The sequence below is a fragment of the Vigna angularis genome, chromosome 2, assembly GCF_016808095.1.
Source record: "Vigna angularis cultivar LongXiaoDou No.4 chromosome 2, ASM1680809v1, whole genome shotgun sequence".
Lineage (NCBI taxonomy): Eukaryota > Viridiplantae > Streptophyta > Magnoliopsida > Fabales > Fabaceae > Vigna > Vigna angularis.
In genome coordinates this window covers 28,776,569-28,796,657 of record NC_068971.1, presented here as the reverse complement: position 1 = coordinate 28,796,657, position 20,089 = coordinate 28,776,569, and the positions used below count along the sequence as shown (strand labels likewise).

Sequence of the window (20,089 nt, the reverse complement as noted above, 5' to 3'; positions counted from 1 at the left end):
ATTCTTTTTGTTAATATAATTTTTGCTAAATATCTTTTAAATATATATAATATCTCCATGATATTCTTGGTTATTGTGGTGAAGTAAAAAGATTGGAAACTTTTAGTCAAGTTTGAAAAGATTTAGCCAGATTTGGCAATTTGGCCTCTCATTGCTTCATAAAGTCTTGATCACTCTCAACCAACATTTAATTTCATTGTTGAATTGCATTAGCCATCATCTTTATGGCCCTTTCAATCCCACTCATCTTGATAAAAGGTAGGGATGTGTTACGTGGTTTATAAGTCATTATGGTGACATGTGCTAAAACAAAATCGTCTATGCGTCTAAACGCTCTCATATTTTGAAGTTTAATCAAATAACATTAAAACAAGATAATAATCTAAAAACAACTTAGGGTGAAAACACAAGATCTAGAACCTGAACCCCAAACATAGAAAACCCACACAAAGACTTAGAACTAGAATCCACAACATATAAAAGTTTAGGAAAGCACTTAGGATCTTAGGTAATAGAAAAACATCTAGGCTAAAATATCCAGACACATGGCTAAATGTTATTGTGTCTAAAGCGTCTAAGAGAGTTGAAGTTAAAAGCTTTATGCTTATCATACCTGAAAGAGGTATTTAGTATAACTCTCGAAAACTAAACAGTCGAGACGATGTCTCCAACAAAACACATTAAAAGACATTAAATATTAAAATATAAAAAGAAAATTTAAACAAGCTAAACTTCATCGTCTAAAACGAAACAAAAACAAAAGAAACGTTTACTTGACTAAATGATACCATGAGCTTAAACAATACTTCATCCAACGATAAAATTTCTATCCAATGAAAAATTTATCAATTATACTTAAATTATGTCAATCTTTGATAAAGTCAAAGATATTTTATTTGATTGATCGTTTATTTATCTTATTTTAACTCTCATTTATTTCGACGAAGATTATCAAAACTTGAAGAATAAAAGGAAATATAAATTTTCTATAAATAATATGATTATTTATATTAAATAAATATAACTGAAAATTTTACCTGTGAAAAGAATTTGAAAGGGTGAAGAACAATCCTTCAAATATGTGTAATGTATTTTATAGTTACACTTATGTACTTATTTTTATTATATTAGTGACAAATTAAATATATAAATTTAGAATGTATTATTTTGGTTTTATTAAAATAATTGGTCAAGATTCATCACGATAACAACACATAGATATATAATATCTTAAAACAACATATTAATTTCATATTGCATAATCAACCTACGTGATAATACAGATCTCTTAACCGTGTCATAAAACTAGCAATAATTATTATATTGAATCATAAATAGAACATACTTCATCAAATCAAGGATTCTCAGTGAAAAACAAATGATTTACTCTCTAATTCTGTTGTTGTCAAACCTTGAACCTTTGACCCTTCAATCGTCCTACCTATTTCAAGTGGGCTTTCTTTCCTCTTGAAATCTTCAAAGTTCAAACCTTCAAAGTAGTAGATTATAGGTTTAATACCCAATTTTGTCCCCACTTTGGTTCGGAAATCTCAAGTTAGTCCCTTTTTAGAAATGTAAGTGCAATGGATCCTTACTTGTAATTATTTGAGTCTAATGAGTCCCTTCCGTTAAATAGAAGGAAACGGAGTTAGTGGGCTGATGATGTGGCAGTTGTCTTTGGTGAGGTGTCAAGACGCAATTGTTTGCGTGCTTACGTGGTGTTAGGGTTCCCCAATTTGAAATTGGGTTTTATTAAAAATTGGGGATAAAAGGATTTGGGGGTGATTTGTTGGAGATTAGGGCATGTCCGTGTGCGAGAAAGAAGACAGAGGAAGTGATCGCGGGAAGACGGAGCAGTGGTGGTTCGCGGTTGGCGAGTTGTTCTTCGTTGTCAGTGGTTGTCTCTCTTTGGGGTTCGCTCTTTGGGGTTCGCTCTTTGGGGTTCGCTCTTTGGGGTTCGCAATGTCTTCGAATCACGGTTGTTCGTCTTGCTCATGGGGGAGCTGTCGTGGTGGTTCATCCAGAGGATTGGTTGGAAGCCAAATATGCCACTGTGGGGAGGGTGCTGTGTTGAGAGTGGCAAAAACAATTAAGAACGAGGGGAAACAATTCTGGGGCTGCCCTAACTACAAGCGGACAAGAAATGAAGAACTTCAAGCATGCAATTTCTTTAAATGGCTTAATGAAGATTGCGTAGATGATACTGTTAGTATTATTGCAAGGCAAAGGAGGAAGATTAATAGTCTGGAGAAATGTGTTCGGGAATGTCAAAAAAGGGAGAAGATGTTAATAACAATGATATGTTTTCTGGGATTGATTAACATCATTGTTGTATGTATTTTGTTTAAAAGTCCATGATGTGTTCTGTTAGATAGTTTATGTGAAGAGCACTTTGGACAAATTGTAATATGATGTTATCAAATGAAGGTTAAATTTGAATTCAAGCATCTGAGGAAGTGGTGTGTAACTGGCAATAAAATGAGGAAGTGTATTCTTTAATCCAAAAAGACAAATCTGTATAAGAAGGGAGTTTTTAGACAAGAAGAAGTAGACTTTCAGTGTTTGTAATAGTACTTCTGTAATCCAAAAAAAGAGTTCTGTAACAGAGGTGGAATTGATATGCCAAAGGTCCAAACAACATTCATAATTACATCATAATGAAATTGATATGCCAAAAATCTGTAAACAAAATATGTGATTGAAATTGATATGCCAAAGGTCCAAACAACATTCATAATTACATCATAATGAAAACAAAAGCTGTCATTGAAATTACAAAGTGGAATTCAAATCCATGTCTGTGATTACAAAATACATGTATGTGATTACAAAATAGCCATCACTTAAGCTAAACATACTGTCAGTCCTAAATCAGTTTTAAACTTGCGTTGTAGACTGCTGAGTATGTTCCAAAACGCATTGAGTAAGTTGACTTGGTCCAGTAATTGGCTGACTTTGTTCAGCTTGGGTTGCAGGTTGCTCACTTGATTGACATTGAGTTTGGTTTGTTGGAGGAGCTTGTGGACAACTATTTCTTTTATGACCAAGCTAGAACATATGGAACATCTCTTACGAGTTCCATTTTGCTTCAGTTGTGTGTCATCCTTCTTTAGCTCCCAAGCCTCTAGCCTTCTCTTCTTCTTTGGTCTACCAGGCAACACTCTTTTAGTTGGAGGCAAAACATCAGGCTGAGAAGTTTTTTCCCATAGCTGAGGACCATTGACAGGGTAGATGATTGGAATGTATGTTTCTTGGTAGGTTGACTTTGTAAACCAATGTGGCACGTAGTCTTCTCCATTGATGTTGATAAATGTCATGGTAGCTAGTGCATGACAGCATGGGATAGCTGTTAAAGTCCACTTTCTGCAACTGCATTCCAGTTTATCTATGTCAACAACATACTTGTCAGTCATCATTGAAATGTGTCTGACCTCAAACATTTTTTCTCCAGACCAACTGCAAATTTTTAAAAGACAAATCAGTGTTTATAGTAAAAAAATTGCATACATAAAGAAGTGAAATGGTAATGTGGTCATGTCAACATACCTAGGTATCCAGTATTTAGTCAAGTGCAGTTCCTTGTCAAATCTTTTCTTAATCTTTGGACAAATACTACCTTCATATGTACTTATTTTGTTTCTATTTGTTGCCCATCTCTTCATGAGGTACAGACGAATGTCTTCCATCATTGTGATGATGGGCTTACCTCTTGCATGTAAAATTACACTATTAAATGCTTCAGACATATTATTCACTAAGGTGTCACAAACAGCATTACTTGTAAACCTTGACCGTGACCAAAATCTACTTACACAAATAACAAGTGCAAAATATCAGCTATGAAAACAAACAAAAATTAATAGACCGTGACCAAAATCTACTTACACAAATAACAAGTGCAAAATATCAGCTATGAAAACAAACAACAATTAATAGGAGCAATGAATTTTAAAGGCATGTGGATTGGCATACCTTGGTGGGATGGCTAATAAGTATTTAAAGGCGTCTGGATTCACCCCTTTAATTTCTCTCATCACTGCTTCCCATGTTTGAGGGTGTGTTGATGCTGCTGCCTTCCATAGTAGACGTTTTAGAATCTGGCCAGGAAACCTCTTCCTGAAATTAGCATAGATGTGCCTCACACAAAACCTTTGCTCCACACCAGGGAGAAGTTCTTGTAAGGCTGGTAAAAGTCCCTATTCACATGAAGCTATACAAGTTAAAATAAAACACATGAAGGTTCAAAAGATAAAAAAATATGGCAATGGTAATAAGTTACTAACTTTTTGTTGATCTGACATAAATGTGATGGTTGAAGAAATCTCCTCACCACCAAGGTCATCAATGAGAAAATGTAGAAACCAACTCCAAGTGTCCTTATTCTCCACTTCCACAACAGCATATGCCAAAGGACACATTTGGTCATTCCCATCTCTTGCTACTGCAGTTAACAACTCACCTCCAAATTTTCCTTTTAAGAAACAACCATCCAAACCTATAATCTTCCTACATGACACGAAGCTGTCCTTACAGGCCTTCAAACACACATATAGTCTCTTGAAAATTGGAGTGTCCTCATTAGGTTGAACATGAACTTTCACAGTTGAACCACGATTTGACCGAAGCAACTCATTGGCATAGTCATACACTCTTCTATATTGTTCTTTAAAATCACCTTCTATTTGTTTGGATGCCATTGCTTTTGCCCTACAGGTTGTGGACCGTGAAACACCAATGTTCCACTTCTTAGAAACTTTGTTATGGAGGTTATACAGATTAATATTTGGATTCTCTTTCATAGTCTTCTCTAACCTCCCACTCAACCATTTTGAAGTCATTAAACGGATGTTAAATTCTCTACTGCAAGTGTGGTTGTCTACTATTTTCCTTAGCTGCCATGTATTTTCAGCTGCCTTATATGCACAATATGCATTCCAAGGACATTTCCATTTTGCCCCACAACATCTGACACACACTCTTCTTTTGTCATTTTTATAAACTTTTAATTTTCTACCATTCTCTACTCCATAGGATCTTATAGCTTCTGTAAAATCTTTTTTGTCACTGAAGTACGTGCCCACTTCCCATTTATATTGTTCCATAATTTTGGGCATTGAAAAAACACCAAAATCCCCATAGTCATCCCTGTCATCATCTGTGTTATCACTTTCCCCAACACTGTTCAAACTGTCGGATTCCCAATCACTATCAGATAAACCCCTAGGTCCACCAAATTCAACTTCATTAGTACCTTCAAATATATCAAATCCCACTTCATCTCCATGGTCAACCAATACATCCTCTTCGGACCCATTCCAACTGCTAACATCATACTCATCACTTTCTACTCCATTACCCTCTACCTCACCCTCTACTTCTGCCTGCCCCTCCACATCAGACTGCACGTCTACATTCACACCATTTCCCTCACCCTTTGAATCACTCTCTGCCTCCACACCAACATCCTCCACTGCCTCTGATTGTAATTCTACGACATCCTCTACATCACCCACTACATCAACCTCAACTTCAATCATTTCTGGGGCTACTTCTGATTCAGGTTCTACCTCAACTTCTGATTCAGGTTCTACCTCAACTTCTACCATACCCTCTACATCAGCCACTACATCAACCTCAACTTCTATCATTTCTGGATCAACTTCTGATTCAGGTTCTACCTCAGGTTGAACATCAATCACTGCCTCTGCCTGAACTTCTACCATAGCCTCTACATCAGCCACTACATCAATCTCAACTTCTATCATTTTTGGATCAACTTCTGATTCAGGTTCTACCTCAAGTGCTACTGTCTCAACCTCTGCTTCATCCACTGCCTCAACATCTGCTACACCAATCTCTATCTGAACTTCCTTTTCAGCACTCTCTCTCTCAACTTCTCCTTCAACACTAGGTCTATCAATTTGGGGTTCAGAAAAGTATTCCAATTGCAGAAGATACTCAGGTTCACACACCCTATGTATAACATAAAGGTGAGCTTCACCATTCAACATATCAATATTGATCAGATGACAAGCACCCTTGTCATCTAATAAAGGTTCCAAACAATCTTCTAATACAGGACCACGACCCAATGAATACAATAAGTCCTTTACATTCCTATAACCCATCTCCTTTAGAATGCTTAATATTTCAAAATAACTCCATCGATCAGGGTCTATTTTTATAGTTGTGGTTTGACCATAGTGATATCCAAATGTCCCATTATTCTCAAATTTCGCCCCATGGTGAAACACGACTTCAATGTGTGAGTTGGCCATATTATCTAATATAAAATTGGTCACAGTTAGTTAATCTATGCTTAACCCTTAACCTAAATGATATCTAAGCAAAAAACAAAGCATAAACATACTACTGTACAGACCATAAACAACTCAAACAAAACAAAACCACATTTATCACATTAAATAAAGCAAATGCCACAACATAGTACCACACACTATGAAGGGGGACCACAACGACAACGTCGCAACAGAAACAAAGCAAATGCACTGACAATGGGGCACACAACACAGACAAACCATAAAAAAAATCAAAACTTCTGGGGGGACCACACCGAAAGCAACGAAACACACAACAAAACCTACCATAAATGCACCTTCGAAAGTCGCTTTTCGTTATTTACCCCACAAACAATCAAATGCTTTGTCTTAAAGTTAATGCTTCTTCCCGCGATCAGTGCCTCTGTCTGCTTTCTCGCACACGAACATGCCCTAATCTCCAACAAAGCACCCCCAAATCCTTTTATCCCCAATTTTTAATAAAACCCAATTTCAAATTGGGGAACCCTAACACCACGTAAGCACGCAAACAATTGCGTCTTGACACCTCACCAAAGACAACTGCCACATCATCAGCCCACTAACTCTGTTTCCTTCTATTTAACGGAAGGGACTTATTAGACTCAAATAATTACAAGTAAGGATCCATTGCACTTACATTTCTAAAAAGGGACTAACTTGAGATTTCCGAACCAAAGTGGGAACAAAATTGGGTATTAAACCTAGATTATATTAAAATAAAAAAGAAAATTTAGGACAAGGATCGGAAATAGAAAACTCAAGTTAAATTAAAGGAAATTGCACTGCATACAAAGGATAGAGAAGTGATTTATTCTCTAATTTCAAACCTTAAACTCAAGAAAATATATATAAAGAAAAGAATTAAAGGCTTCTCAGTGGAAAACAAATTTTGTTGTTGTTGTCAACCCTTAAACCTTTAACCTTTAAATCAACCTACCGATTTCAATTTCGTTTTCCTAGTACATAGATATAGGTAATATGGTAAATTTCATATATACAGAAAATGAAAATAACAAAAAGAAAAACTAATATAATTGACAGGTGTCCAAATAAGCATCATTAATTTAGTACTTTCCCTTATATTCTTTTCCTAGTTATATAATTGAATTGAAGTTATGTAATTGATAATACATTAATAGATCTTAACAATAAAAAACTAAATAATTTTTACTTTTACTGTTTTCTTACATTTTGTTTTCCAGTCGCCTCTTTCTTCCTTACAGAAAGAACAAAGGATCAGTTGATAATAAGATAAAGAAATCCAGAGTGTTTTATGAAGGAAAAAAATACGGAAGAAGTTTTAATATCTAATGACACTCTTTTGTTTTTATTATCACGAACGTCTTTTTTTAAATTAAAAGAATTACAGTAAAGGATAATAAACTTTAAAATATTTATTTAATGATAAGATAATTACTTTTAAAACTTATGACAATTTTAATCGTAGTTTTCTTAAAACTAGTTAATTTTAATTAAAAACATTAATGATTAAGGATATTAGGATCAACTCATGACATGAAATTTACTCAGTTTTTAACACATTACAAATTTAGAAATAAACAATTAAATAAAATATATGAAAAAAATATTTTAGCCATATTAATATAAATTATACGGATGTATCAATTTCAACTTTCCCAAATGATAATGATTTTATGAACTAAATGATTTAACATTTAGTTTAAATATAAATTAAAAAACATGATAAAAGGGAAATGTATGTGTGTGGTTAAGCATTTCTGACTACAAAAAAAATTACTAGTTTCTGAGTGGGAAGGGCAAATGCGTCAATACGCGAGCCTCATCCTCTGCTCCCGCTTCTTTTCACTAGAAGCACACGAAACTGATCACTAAGTCGTTCTTTTTTTTCTTGATGTATTTTCCGGATAAAATGCCATTCTGAATATCTCGTAAATTCATAGTCTTCATACTTCCGTGGAGTTTAGGTGTTGCAGTTACAGTCATCAGAACAACCAAAGTTTCTTCCATGTCCAAATACTGAAATGGCGTCCATTTCGACGTGCATCACTGGGATCCCCAGTTGTGGGCTCCGGAGGCCACAATCCTTCATTCTTTCGAGTTTGGCGAAGCGCCCGAAGCAAGAAATAGCTTTCCCTTGCGTGCAAAACCCGTTGATTGGGGGAGTCTCGAGAAGGGTATTGGATTCTAGGGTTTTGGTGGCGAGGCCGGGGGGCCTAGTGGAAAGCGATAAGGTGCCGTCGGATGTGAGGAAGCGAACGATGGACGCGGTGGATGGATGCGGAGGGAGAGTGACCGTTGGGGATGTGGCTAGCAGAGCTGGCCTTAACTTGAATCAAGCTCAGAAGGCTCTTCAAGCTCTTGCCGCTGACACAGATGGCTTCTTAGAGGTTGTTACTTTGTTTCCCTTTACATTAGGAAGCTTCCAGTACCATATGTGATAGGATGATCCTAAAAAGCCCAAAAGAAGGAAAATTAAATGGCTAAGGATTTTATAGGATGGGTTTAGAATATTACAAATTTATAATATTATTAGTTTATTATATTTTAATTTCCTATAGTTAGATAATGACACTTGTAGGGCATATTTTAGGTTATATGTGTATTTTTCTTACCTATCGAAAAATTTAAATGCTTGTATTTATCTTCCTTATAGTAGTGGTAGATTTTGGGCTATTGTAGAATAGTGCTCAAAACTTCTTATCAATGTGGGGAAAAAGTGCTGCAGTTAGATCGTTATTAATTTATTTCCTTGGTTTCCTACACTGCGATTATGGTTAAATTTTAGGAATAAAATTCTGTCTGTGCTACCGTGGTATCTGTAGGTTTCTGAGGAAGGTGACGTTCTCTATGTATTTCCAAAAGATTATCGATCAAGGCTTGGTGCCAAGTCGCTTAGGATTAAAGCTGAACCCTTTTTTGACAAGGCCAAGGTATGAATTCTATTGTCTTCTCTGTAACAGTTGTTGCTGATGTTTTATCGCTTGAGTGTTGTTGTATAACTTTGACTTTGACAGGCCGCAGTAGAATACTTGATAAGGGTATCTTTTGGGACAGCGCTTATTGCATCCATTGTTATTGTTTACACTACGATAATTGCTCTTGTAACTAGCAGTAGAAGGTATTCCATAACTTTAATGTCTATAACTATAGTTTTTCTTGAAAAATTTAGTAATGCGAATGAGGGAATACTGTTTTTTATTTACAGTGATGACGATAATCGTGGAAGGCGTGGAGGCAGGTCATATGATTCAGGAGTTACTTTCTACTTCAATCCTTTTGATTTGTTCTGGTAATTCTATTTTGTAGTATTGGAGTTGCATTTTATACAAAATTTCTCAAATATTTTCCTTCTTGGTTCTCAAGGTTTTTCTGCCAATTAGAATTTATATGTGTTTCTGGTTGCTTAATGAAGTTTAGTAAGTTTTCAGGTGCCTAAAAATAAAGAAGAGGAAGACGAGAGACACACAATTAAATTAGGGTCATCACTTACATGTGCACATTTAATATTGGTGATGGTGATGCTAGGTAGTTAAATTAGGTTGCTTTCACCTCTCCTTTTGATATGAATCTTAAGAGAACCACACTACAAAAGCTTGTATAGATGGATATATATATATATATATATATATATATATATATATATATATATATATATATATATATATATATATATATATATATATATAGAGAGAGAGAGAGAGAGAGAGAGAGAGAGAGAGAGAGAGAGAGAGAGAGAGAGAGAGAGCCCAAGACCTTATAAGCCCAACACTAAAATCTCACACTTCCTATTTGGGACTCAAGTTCCTTACCTCCCATGTTATTGATATTGCATAACGGAAAATACCGTAACCCAAATATCCTTAATAGAAATCTATCAGAAGCCATAACGGGTTTTGCTGGAAGTATAGCTGTCAAAAGAATGAAATATATATGTGTGTGTATAGATGGATAGATAGATAATAATATAAAAATGCAGAAATATTGTTGTTGTTTGAAAGTAATGAAAGACAACCTAATGATATTAAGTCTAAAAATTCAAATAGCAAAATCATTATAATCATTGGCCACCAAGTTCTAGACAAAATAATGACACAACTAAAGATAAAGGTTCTAAATTTAATTCACAACTTCTCCTAACAACAAAGCATAAGCCATATTAATCCTTAACTTCAAATTGAATCTTCAATTTGCTTTCCTTCTTCAGAGCATGTGTACTGAGGGGTTTCAACCTTTTAGAGAACGAGTATTGAGTAGAACAAAGGGGTTTCAGTTTTTTAGAGAATGCTAGTCCCGTGGTCATTGTTGCACCATGATGTAGTTCCATTTTGGTTGTTCGCTGTGTCCTTGTTTTCTTCTTTGATTGTTTGCCATGCCATTACTGTGCGGTTGTGTGCCTTTGCCTGTGTTGGTGGTCTGCTCTATCTTTGTGGCCATCCTGTGCTGCACGGGTAAGGGTTAGGGTATAACATAATTTTTCATGTGAGATGAAGTTTAAGGGGTCTACTTTGTTTCTATGCTGGCCTTTTGGGCCTCATTGTCCAACAACTTTTTGTTTTATATAAAACATATATATCATATAATTAATTAAAGTTATTTTAATTATAAAGTTATTATACAAGAATAATAATATTAGAGAAACATAAAAAATCTTTTGAAATATATAATATGATAAACTAATAGTAATAACAATAAAATTTCAGTAAGAAAATGTAAAATGTTATTTATAATGTCATATAACATGGAATTATTATTGTTGAAATAAATAATAAGTAGTGCATTGGGAACCATTTATCTGCTGTAATCATGATTAGCACCTACCTAGGAATCTAGGGTAGTCTTTTGATCTTTCATCTTCCATTGTATCAGTTTCTATCATTATAAATACAAGATCACAAGAGGGATCTTGTAAGCCCTCCAATTTTATATTCTCTTTTTATTCTCAACTGTTATATCATATATAAATATTTTAATATTTTTTTATCCAAAGTAAACTCGTAAGAGTTTACGATCTGAGTTTACAAAGTTCTTTGGTTCTTTGCTGCAATACGGTTTAAAAATTGCAATGCAGCTAAGAGCATGTTGGGTCCCAAAACAACCGGAAATTAGGAATACATGTTTAAAAGTGCGGTATGGGAGAGATATTACTGACAAACCATGTAATTGTATACTATAAAGGCGAAACACTTTTCTTAGCCTGTGTGGATAAATGTGGAAGTGTAGGGGAAGTTGATTTGCTTTTTGTGTATGGTTTAGATTGAACTAAATATGTCTTCATTCCTCCAATTGCATTCTCAGATTGTAGCACATGTATCTAGTTTCCTGTATGTATAATCACATTTCATTTTGAGAGAAATGTTTGGTGTCATAATTTAATTTTTATACTATTGAAGGTACTGGGATCCATATTATTATAGGAGACGAAGGCTACAAGCTGATGATGACAAGATGAACTTCATTGAGTCGGTGTGTGATATAATTGAAATAACATGTCATCCTCCCACCCCACTTTTTTGGTTTCTAATGAAGATAAGGATTTTTTCATTTTGGTAGGTCTTCTCCTTTGTATTTGGAGATGGTGATCCTAATCAAGGAATTGAAGAAGAGAGATGGAAGTTGGTAATAATTGAGGACTGAATTCAGTGGTCCGTTGCCTTTGATGATTTTTTTTTTATTGTTTCATATTTGGTACTATTTTCCATTTTATATGTGAAAATGTTAACTTTTTTCTTTTTTCAAACTTTCCTATATATTTACATGTTTATTTCCTCTAATCCACTTTACTCATCTGATGTACAGATTGGGCAATACATAGCATCCAATGGTGGTGTTGTTGCAGCTGAAGAACTTGCTCCATATCTTGAAATAGATTCTACGGAGGGTCTTAAGGTAATTTGGTATATGTTTGGTTGTGTCTACATACTTAGACAAGCATATTTTATGTGATAAATGGAAGCTAAAAGGAGTTGCTTTTGTCAGCACGTGGAAATTGAACGCACATAGAGCTGGAATTAATATGTAACTGAACATTCTATAATTTGTTTAACAAGGGTATTTGTTGAAGTGGGACTTAGAGACCTCATAATTCACACGTCTTGTGTCTTGGTATTTTGCAGTGACCACACCCATCGTTGTTCTTATTTTGAGTTCCTCTTTTGCGTGGCCAGATGCACTCTTTTTTCTCCATTCCTTGAAATATGAAAATCTGGAGAGGGGACTGTAATCATAAATAAAATATTTTAGCATGGAATATAACAAATTTCCTATTTAAACATGGATGCTTGAAAATAACTTGAATAGGGTAACACAATTTATAAACTTAAAAGCTTGCGTAAGGTCAATACAACTTATAGACTTAAAAGTCACAACATAACTTCATTTATGAAAATGCACCCCTATTATCCTTATTCGCATCAGCTCCATTTGAAGACATTTTTAGCCAACACAACTCTGCATACCCAAACATAGCTTTTTAACATAGCTGTTAAACACAGCTAACCAGAACACTGAAACATCTGAAAAAATGCCCAAAGGGTGACAAACTTAAGTGCAATAGCAAAATCAGAAAGAGAAAACAAAGGAATATTGTTAGGATAAAAGAAGGGGGAGTTAGTTATGAGAGTCTGAATATTGAGTTAGTCTGTCAGTTTGAGTGGTTGGTTAGATATAAATAGGGGGAGAAGGATATGAGAGATTCACATTGGGGTTGTCATTGTAAGTTGACCACTGACTATCTGGGAAAGGAGAAATTCTTTGAGAAGGGAAAACCCTTGGAAGAGCTAGTGCTCTCCCATTTCTTGTTCTTTTTATTCTATTCCCAGTCAGCCCTGCTTTTATATATATGATGTCATTCTTAATTTTTAACCTTGTATCTTTGGATGGTGACAGGATGACGAATCTTATATCTTACCTGTACTTTTACGATTTGATGGTCAGCCTGATGTTGACGAGGAGGTATTTGAGACAATAACTTCTGCCTTTCCTTTGTTTCCTCTCAAATGGTATCTGCAAGTTGATCCTGTATATTACTCCTTAGAATTACTCTTTGTTGCCTATTAATAGTTGGCATACATTAGGAATTTCTTTAAGGATTAACCTACAATTGTTATTAGTTGTTTTGTTTTTACACAAGACATGGATCTCTTATACATAATAATACCACATGCTACTCATGTATAAAATATATTGTAGCTATTGATTTCTGCTGAGAATTATTTGTTCGCCTTATTTCTCCTCTTTTTATATATACTTGCAGATTGCTTGTTATGCAGGGAAATATTCTGTATAGGTTTCCATCTCTGCAGAGGACAGCTTCTCAGAAGAGTAAGAGGAAAGAATATGTTGGAAGGAGATGGGCAGATTGGGTTGGAATTGATAAGTTTTTCCAAGAGAAAAAATGGCAGTTCAGGTTTTGTATTTGTATTTTTTCTGATCCAGTTGTTGTTATCCATATATCCACATATATTTATTAAAACATAACATTAGTGGTTGTTCTTTTGCAGTAAAACTGGCACGTCTGAGAGAGCAATGGTCATTGGTCTAGGTGGCCTTAATCTGTTTGGAGTCATTATTCTCGGAACCATGTTGAAGTAAGTTCTTCAGATGATGCATTACAGCATTAGGTAGTTTTTCAATTTTATTTCTTGTTTCAGTGCCCTCACTTCTGTTTTTCTTTGATCAAAAGAGATATGGCAGTTCCCAGTAGCTTCATTAAATTTGTAGCCGACATATTTCCTCTTCTTCAGGTACTGACTAATATTTCTGTGTTCAAGCAACTAGATTTTTCAATATTGAAAAAGAGTTATAAATTATCTTTTAGAAGGATCATTTTTATATAGGTTGTGATATTGCTATTTTTGGGAATTTGATGGCAATTTAATTGCTGCAAATTTAAGATTAGTTAATGATGGGGTGGGAGGTTCATGTGAACATGGGAGTGGTCACTTTCTTAATACCTTTGTAATTTATCAAGGAAGAAAAAAAATTGAAGATGAAGAAAATTGTCGTAGTACAGGTTAAATAAAATGACTAATAAAATGTCTTCCACCTTGTTGAATATAGTGAAAAACTATATGTGGGATTAATCTCCTATGTGTTGAATATACACATAGGGTATTGTATTTATAATAGAAGAAATATGGGCTAAATCCAAAATACAAATAAAAAATAATAACAAACTAACTAAAGATAAAAGATAAAGATAATATATCTAACACTCCCTCTTAAGCTGGTGTATACAAATTATATATATCAAGCTTGTTACTAATATAATCAATAAAGACTTGGTGAAAATATCTGTTTCTGCACTTAAATGACACCAAATTGTTAATGATTTGCGAAGACGAAATACCAACTCAAAAGACTCCCCTGAGCAACAAATATGAGGTTGCAACATATAAATCTCTTCTTGCAAATCATCATTAAGGAATGCATTGTTAACATCTAGTGGATAAAAAATTGTTTAAGAGCTACCACGACTATAATAAACTAACAAAATCCATCTTTGCCACTGAAGAGAAAACATATATGGACGGGTCAAATGCTTCGGTGACAAAAGAGAGGTCAGAAGAGACAGCAATGGAAGAAGCCATGGATGAATAGGAGAAAGAAACCCTAAAAATCTAAGACTTTCCAATCAAGGCACCTGAAAGGAAAAAAAGAGCGATCTCGATGCTTTGAATAGCTGCCTGAGAGGAGATGAGACAGACGACCATGCATGGTGGCATGAAAGAGGAGAAAAAAGTGATCTCGACGCTTTGAATTGCTTCCTGAGAAGAGATGGGACGTGCCACCATGCACGATAGAAGGAGTAGATCTACAACTTCGAAAGACGTTCAGAGCGTGTAGAAGCTCCAATGAAGGCATCATTGAAGGCATAATGGTCGTCTAGCTAAGACAATCAAAACCATGTGCTCGTAGGTTAAAACTAGAACTCCGACAATGGCAGTGGTAGTCAGTCACAATAGACGGTGCCGCCATTGGCAGTGGTGGTAGACGGCACCGCTGCCGGCAATGGCAGTAGAAGACGCCGCCGCTGGTAGCGTTGGGTGTATTGGTAGAGGCGACAATTTTTTTTTTCTCAAAATAAACTGGTTCTAGATACCATATTGAATATAATGAAAAACTATATGTGGGATTAATTTCCTTTGCATTGAATATAAACATAAAGTATTGTATTTATAATAGAAGAATATGGGCTAAGCTCAAAATACAAATAAGAAATAATAACAAACTAAATAAAGAAGATAAAGATAATATATCTAATACACTCCAACACTCTCATGATCACCAACTCTTTTTCCCAACATCCCTTACCAATGTTAGACCTTTGTAGAGATCCCATGTTTACTAGAGATAAGGTAGATTTACAATTTATAAGTGACTGCATCCCTTATCTTATAAGATAATTTTGTAGGGTTGAGTCAGAAAGTCTACTTCATAAGAATCCTTATATTACCCACACTTGACAAGGTACCGTGTCCTTCGTCATCCCTGATGTGTTACAAGAAGGCATCATTACACCTGACACCAACCCTTTCTACCAACACATGGTGCTTGTGTTGATTACAAAGCAATGAATGTTGTTGCAATCAAGAATAGATTTTATATACCCACTATTGATGAACTAATAGATGAGTTAGGCCTTGCCACAAGTTTCTAGATTGATCTACCCTTTGGATACCACCAAATCCAAGTGCTTCCCCGAGGGCAGGCACAAAACTACCTTTCATACACTGGAACAACATTACAAATTTTTGGTAATGTTATTCTATCTCAAAAATATTCCCTCCACTTTTCAGTCGGCTATGAATGATTTACTCAAGCCATATGCCAATTAGTCTTGGTTTTCTCGTGTTCCCTCCCATGTCAAACACTTAGACTTGGTTTTAAAGTTATTATCCCATAACGGATTATTTTGCTAGGTTCTCTAAGAAGTTGAGCTGTTAATTTAGTACATTTCTAGGACATTTCATTTCATCATTTCATCGGCAGGTGGATCTCTAGGTCAAGAAAAGGTTCAAAATTTCCTTGGCTTGACTGGCCACTATCTTCATTTTGTCACTCATTTTTCCCTCACCGATCTCCTTTGACCAAATAAGATTACATGGACCATTTAGACTACCCAATCCTTTAAAGATTTACAATGCTAACTGTTCTGAACCTATCGTGCTTGAAACAAACACTTACCATTGGTGTAGTCTTGAGTCAAGATTGGTTCCCTTGACTTTTTTCAGCAAAAAAATTGTGCTCCCATCTTGAATTAGCTTCACTCTACACTAGGGAAATGTTCGTCATAATTGAATCTGTCAAAAATTGGAGACAATATTGGTGAGAGTATGCTTTCCACAATTGTACAAATCACAAGACTCAATTCCCTTTCAATGCAAACAGACGCAAGACAACAAAAGTGCACTTCTAAATTACAATGCTTTAGCTTCATATTTTCTACCAACCTAGTAAAGCAAATCTTGTGATGCATGCACTTTAGAAAAGGTTTCGTATCCATCTTTGTCTCCATCTCGTCCCTGGTTCTCAATCATCATGAATTTTATACCACCACCACCACATGGGGCAATAATTTCATTAGCAAATTACATCTCCAATAACGCCATAAACATGTTTTTTCTATGGTGATGTGTGTTCATACCTAAGTACAAGGACATGCACACTGCTTTTTATCAAAGTTCCATTCCACCTTGACAAGCTAACATTCTTGTACCAAACCCACTGTTGCATGTCTTGCGTGAGGTAAATCTTGTGATTATATTTATCAGCAATGTGTAAATCTTGTGATTATAGTTATTATTAGCCTTGTTTAACATCAATGTCTCATACTTTGTATGGTAATATTTTGCAGATTTATGCTGCTTCTTTTTTCGCAATTCCTCTTTTCCGGTGGTTTTTTATTCGGAAAAAGAATGATGATATTGAAAAGAGAAATAAAGCTAGGGAGCAGTGTGCACGACTTCTTGAATTACCTGACACTTCACTAAGGCAGAAGGTATGGTTTTTGAAAGTCATCTTGACCATATAGTATATCGACATCTTTATCTCCTATATTTTATTTTGTATATAATTCAAGTGAATCTTTCTTTAAATTTATGAAGGCAACCTTGTGTTTGTGTATTGAAACATAATGAAGAAGCAAGGAAATGTTGGACCTGTTTTAGACCTTCATTTGTTGCTTTATATATTTCTAATTACTCTTGGCTGTCATTTTATAATAAAGTGTTACCTCATTTTATAGTTTACAACAAAACGAGGATGTGATTGAATTTGAAAATGATTCCTTGAATGAATTGTGTATATTAGCAATTCCAATCTCATTTCTGTATTATTTTTGGATGTTGATGCTTATATAAATGCTTTCTGGATCTGCTCTTGTGTTGTTTGAGGGGGTGGAAGTTTGGATAGGGGATTGCTTTTCTCAGGCATAATGTCCCTGAGAAATTCTTTTTCTGGCTTTCAGCTTTTCAGTGCCCGGGACATGGCCCAAAAGACAGTCATAGGAAAGGATCAAATTGTGTATAGCACTGAGAAGGACTTACTTGAGCAAGATTACGAAGCTCTAGACTGGGATAAAAAATTTCGGGAGCTTGAGAGGTCCGATTAAGAAGGGTCAACTGTTAACCCGTTAAGCAGGTAAATTGTTTAACTTCAATGCATTTCATACGTTATTTTGATGGGAAATGCATCACAGGGTCTACAAGTTAAAAGCTAATTTTTAGCAAAATGTTTCCAGTGTATTTAGCAAGGTGCGTGATACTGTAGACTTCTTAACATGTGTTCAATTCTTATGGATTAAAAAAAGTCAATGAATTGAATTGTAAGTATTTTTGTCAATGACTTTTTTTTTTGGCTTTAACGATCCAATAATTATTTTAGTTTCTAGGGGTGGCCTCAAGAAACTATTGTGGTGGTAGTGAGGGTGTGACTATTGTGAAGCTGCTTTTTTTTTTAAATTGAGAGGTATTGGAAGATTTCTTTTAGATAGAGGTCAAATGTAAATGAATAAAGCAACTAGTTTAAACTTTTTAATTGCGCCTTTAAAAGTGCCAGAAAATGTGAAACCTCTTTATTTTTGTGAAATAATCTTTATAGGATGGTGTAAAAAGAAATATATAATAGAATCTTTACATTATTGAATGGGTGTTATTATAATTAAAATTTCAGGGAGTTAGCTCTTCTCATGTATTGACAACTTGAGCAGCACAGCATCTGGACTTGCCTTCTGTGAAAGCATTGGATGTGGCCCTCGTATACTGCAGTATAAAATTCATTTCTTAGATCCAGTAATTTGAGTGATAAAATTTGTAATTTGAACTATAAAAGTAGTAAAAGTTTCTGTAGGACAAGCAATATAACTTGATAGGCATTGCCTTTGTATTACGACTTTATACGTCAGTGTTGAAATGTATTAGCGCGAAGGTGAAGAAAATCAACGTTTATCGTACAAGCACCACAGATTATTAGGAAGCAAGATTGTTTAAGATATTGGTCCGGAAGTTTCTCCTTTGGCGCAGGTGAAAACGAAATACCTTTTGCTGGTTTGACTTTTTATCTTCGTAATTTTTTGTTTGTTTCTGATTTTGTTCTTCTGTTTTATTTTAGTTTGTCGTTAATCTTTTATCATAACTCTTCATTGTTTGTCTTTGTAACGTATAGATAAATTGTTTTCAATTTTTTCAAAAAGATTAGTTCGAAATTAATAAAATATATACAAACTAGCATTAAAAAAGATTAATATTTTATATGATCTCAAATTATCATAGATGAATACTTCAAAAAGAAATTTTACGGGAATTTAGTGTCAATTTCTTTATTTAAGGATGAATTGAGTCTGTTGTAAAGTAGCTGTTGTAAATCTGTTTCTGATCGTTGACTAGCTTTTGCACTTTTAAATGTCTTTCTTTTGTCCGATGAGTTTGATTGTAAAGAATGTATTAAATACATGTAAAACATTAAATGATTTTCTTCTTTTCTTCTTCATGTGACATCCTAATTGTTAGATGGGCTTATCTCTTCTTGGAGAGTTTATCTTTGAATTTGTATATAGAGTAATATGGTACAAAGAACATAGTCCCTTCAGATTTGACAATGCATGACTCATGGAACTGTTGAAGAAGACATCCTTAACATTTTATCCAATACATTTTAATGTGTTTTGCCCTTTTATAATGGTCTCTTTGGCATATGGAAGTGACGAATATTTTCTGCAATATATTATGTGTAGTACAAATATGTTATGTGTATCATCTGAGCATGTTCATGCTTTCTCAAATGTAAAGTAAGACTGCATGGTGTTATGTCGTCTGTTAGTCAGAATACTTATAACATGCAAGATTTGCTGTACTTAACTATTGTCGAATAAACAAAGCATGGTCATGTTTGTTACTTAACTGGTTTTCAACATTTAATCAAAATAATAGGGTGTTAGACTTGTTTATGTACATCCAAAATCAATCCAGCACCTATTATATATGAAACTTTATTTAAATTTGATTCAAAGTATATATAAGCATTAAACATACCTTTCTTGTCGAACCAAGCCACGTTTTGGGCAATCTTTTCATAAGTGCCTGGAATTTCCACATGAACGGTAGTTATCGCCCTTTAATTCTTTCTTTTGGATGTTCATTGTTGTTTGATTAACCTTTAACATTCGTTTTCCCTTATTATATTTCTTCACATATTTCTTTCCAGCTCATTTATTTCTCTGATGGCTTACATAATGTACATTTACTTCCTTAATTTTTAAACGTCGTTTCTTAAACCAAAATGCAATTCAT

General features: G+C 34.5%; 1 protein-coding gene across 1 annotated transcript; it reads left to right on the top strand.

Moving 5' to 3' along the window:
• Positions 1-8,105: 8,105 nt before the first annotated feature.
• LOC108329683 (uncharacterized protein At5g03900, chloroplastic) lies at positions 8,106-18,860 on the top strand. The gene is made up of 14 exons (XM_017564019.2): positions 8,106-8,689; positions 9,125-9,232; positions 9,317-9,420; positions 9,508-9,591; positions 11,693-11,765; positions 11,853-11,918; positions 12,099-12,188; positions 13,188-13,253; positions 13,571-13,707; positions 13,802-13,888; positions 13,984-14,044; positions 17,158-17,301; positions 17,770-17,942; positions 18,474-18,860. Exons 1-13 carry the CDS (start codon positions 8,324-8,326, stop codon positions 17,911-17,913), a joined length of 1,530 nt encoding a protein of 509 aa, XP_017419508.1. The 5' UTR covers positions 8,106-8,323; the 3' UTR covers positions 17,914-17,942; positions 18,474-18,860.
• Positions 18,861-20,089: the final 1,229 nt, after the last annotated feature.

Bases quoted from the DNA above. Each gene is read 5' to 3' on its own strand.
- LOC108329683 (XM_017564019.2), top strand. From the start codon at position 8,324: ATGGCGTCCATTTCGACGTGCATCACTGGGATCCCCAGTTGTGGGCTC. The intron at 9,233-9,316 runs GTATGAATTCTA...TGACTTTGACAG, and splicing joins CCTTTTTTGACAAGGCCAAG to GCCGCAGTAGAATACTTGAT. The intron at 13,708-13,801 runs GTTTTGTATTTG...GTTCTTTTGCAG, and splicing joins GAGAAAAAATGGCAGTTCAG to TAAAACTGGCACGTCTGAGA.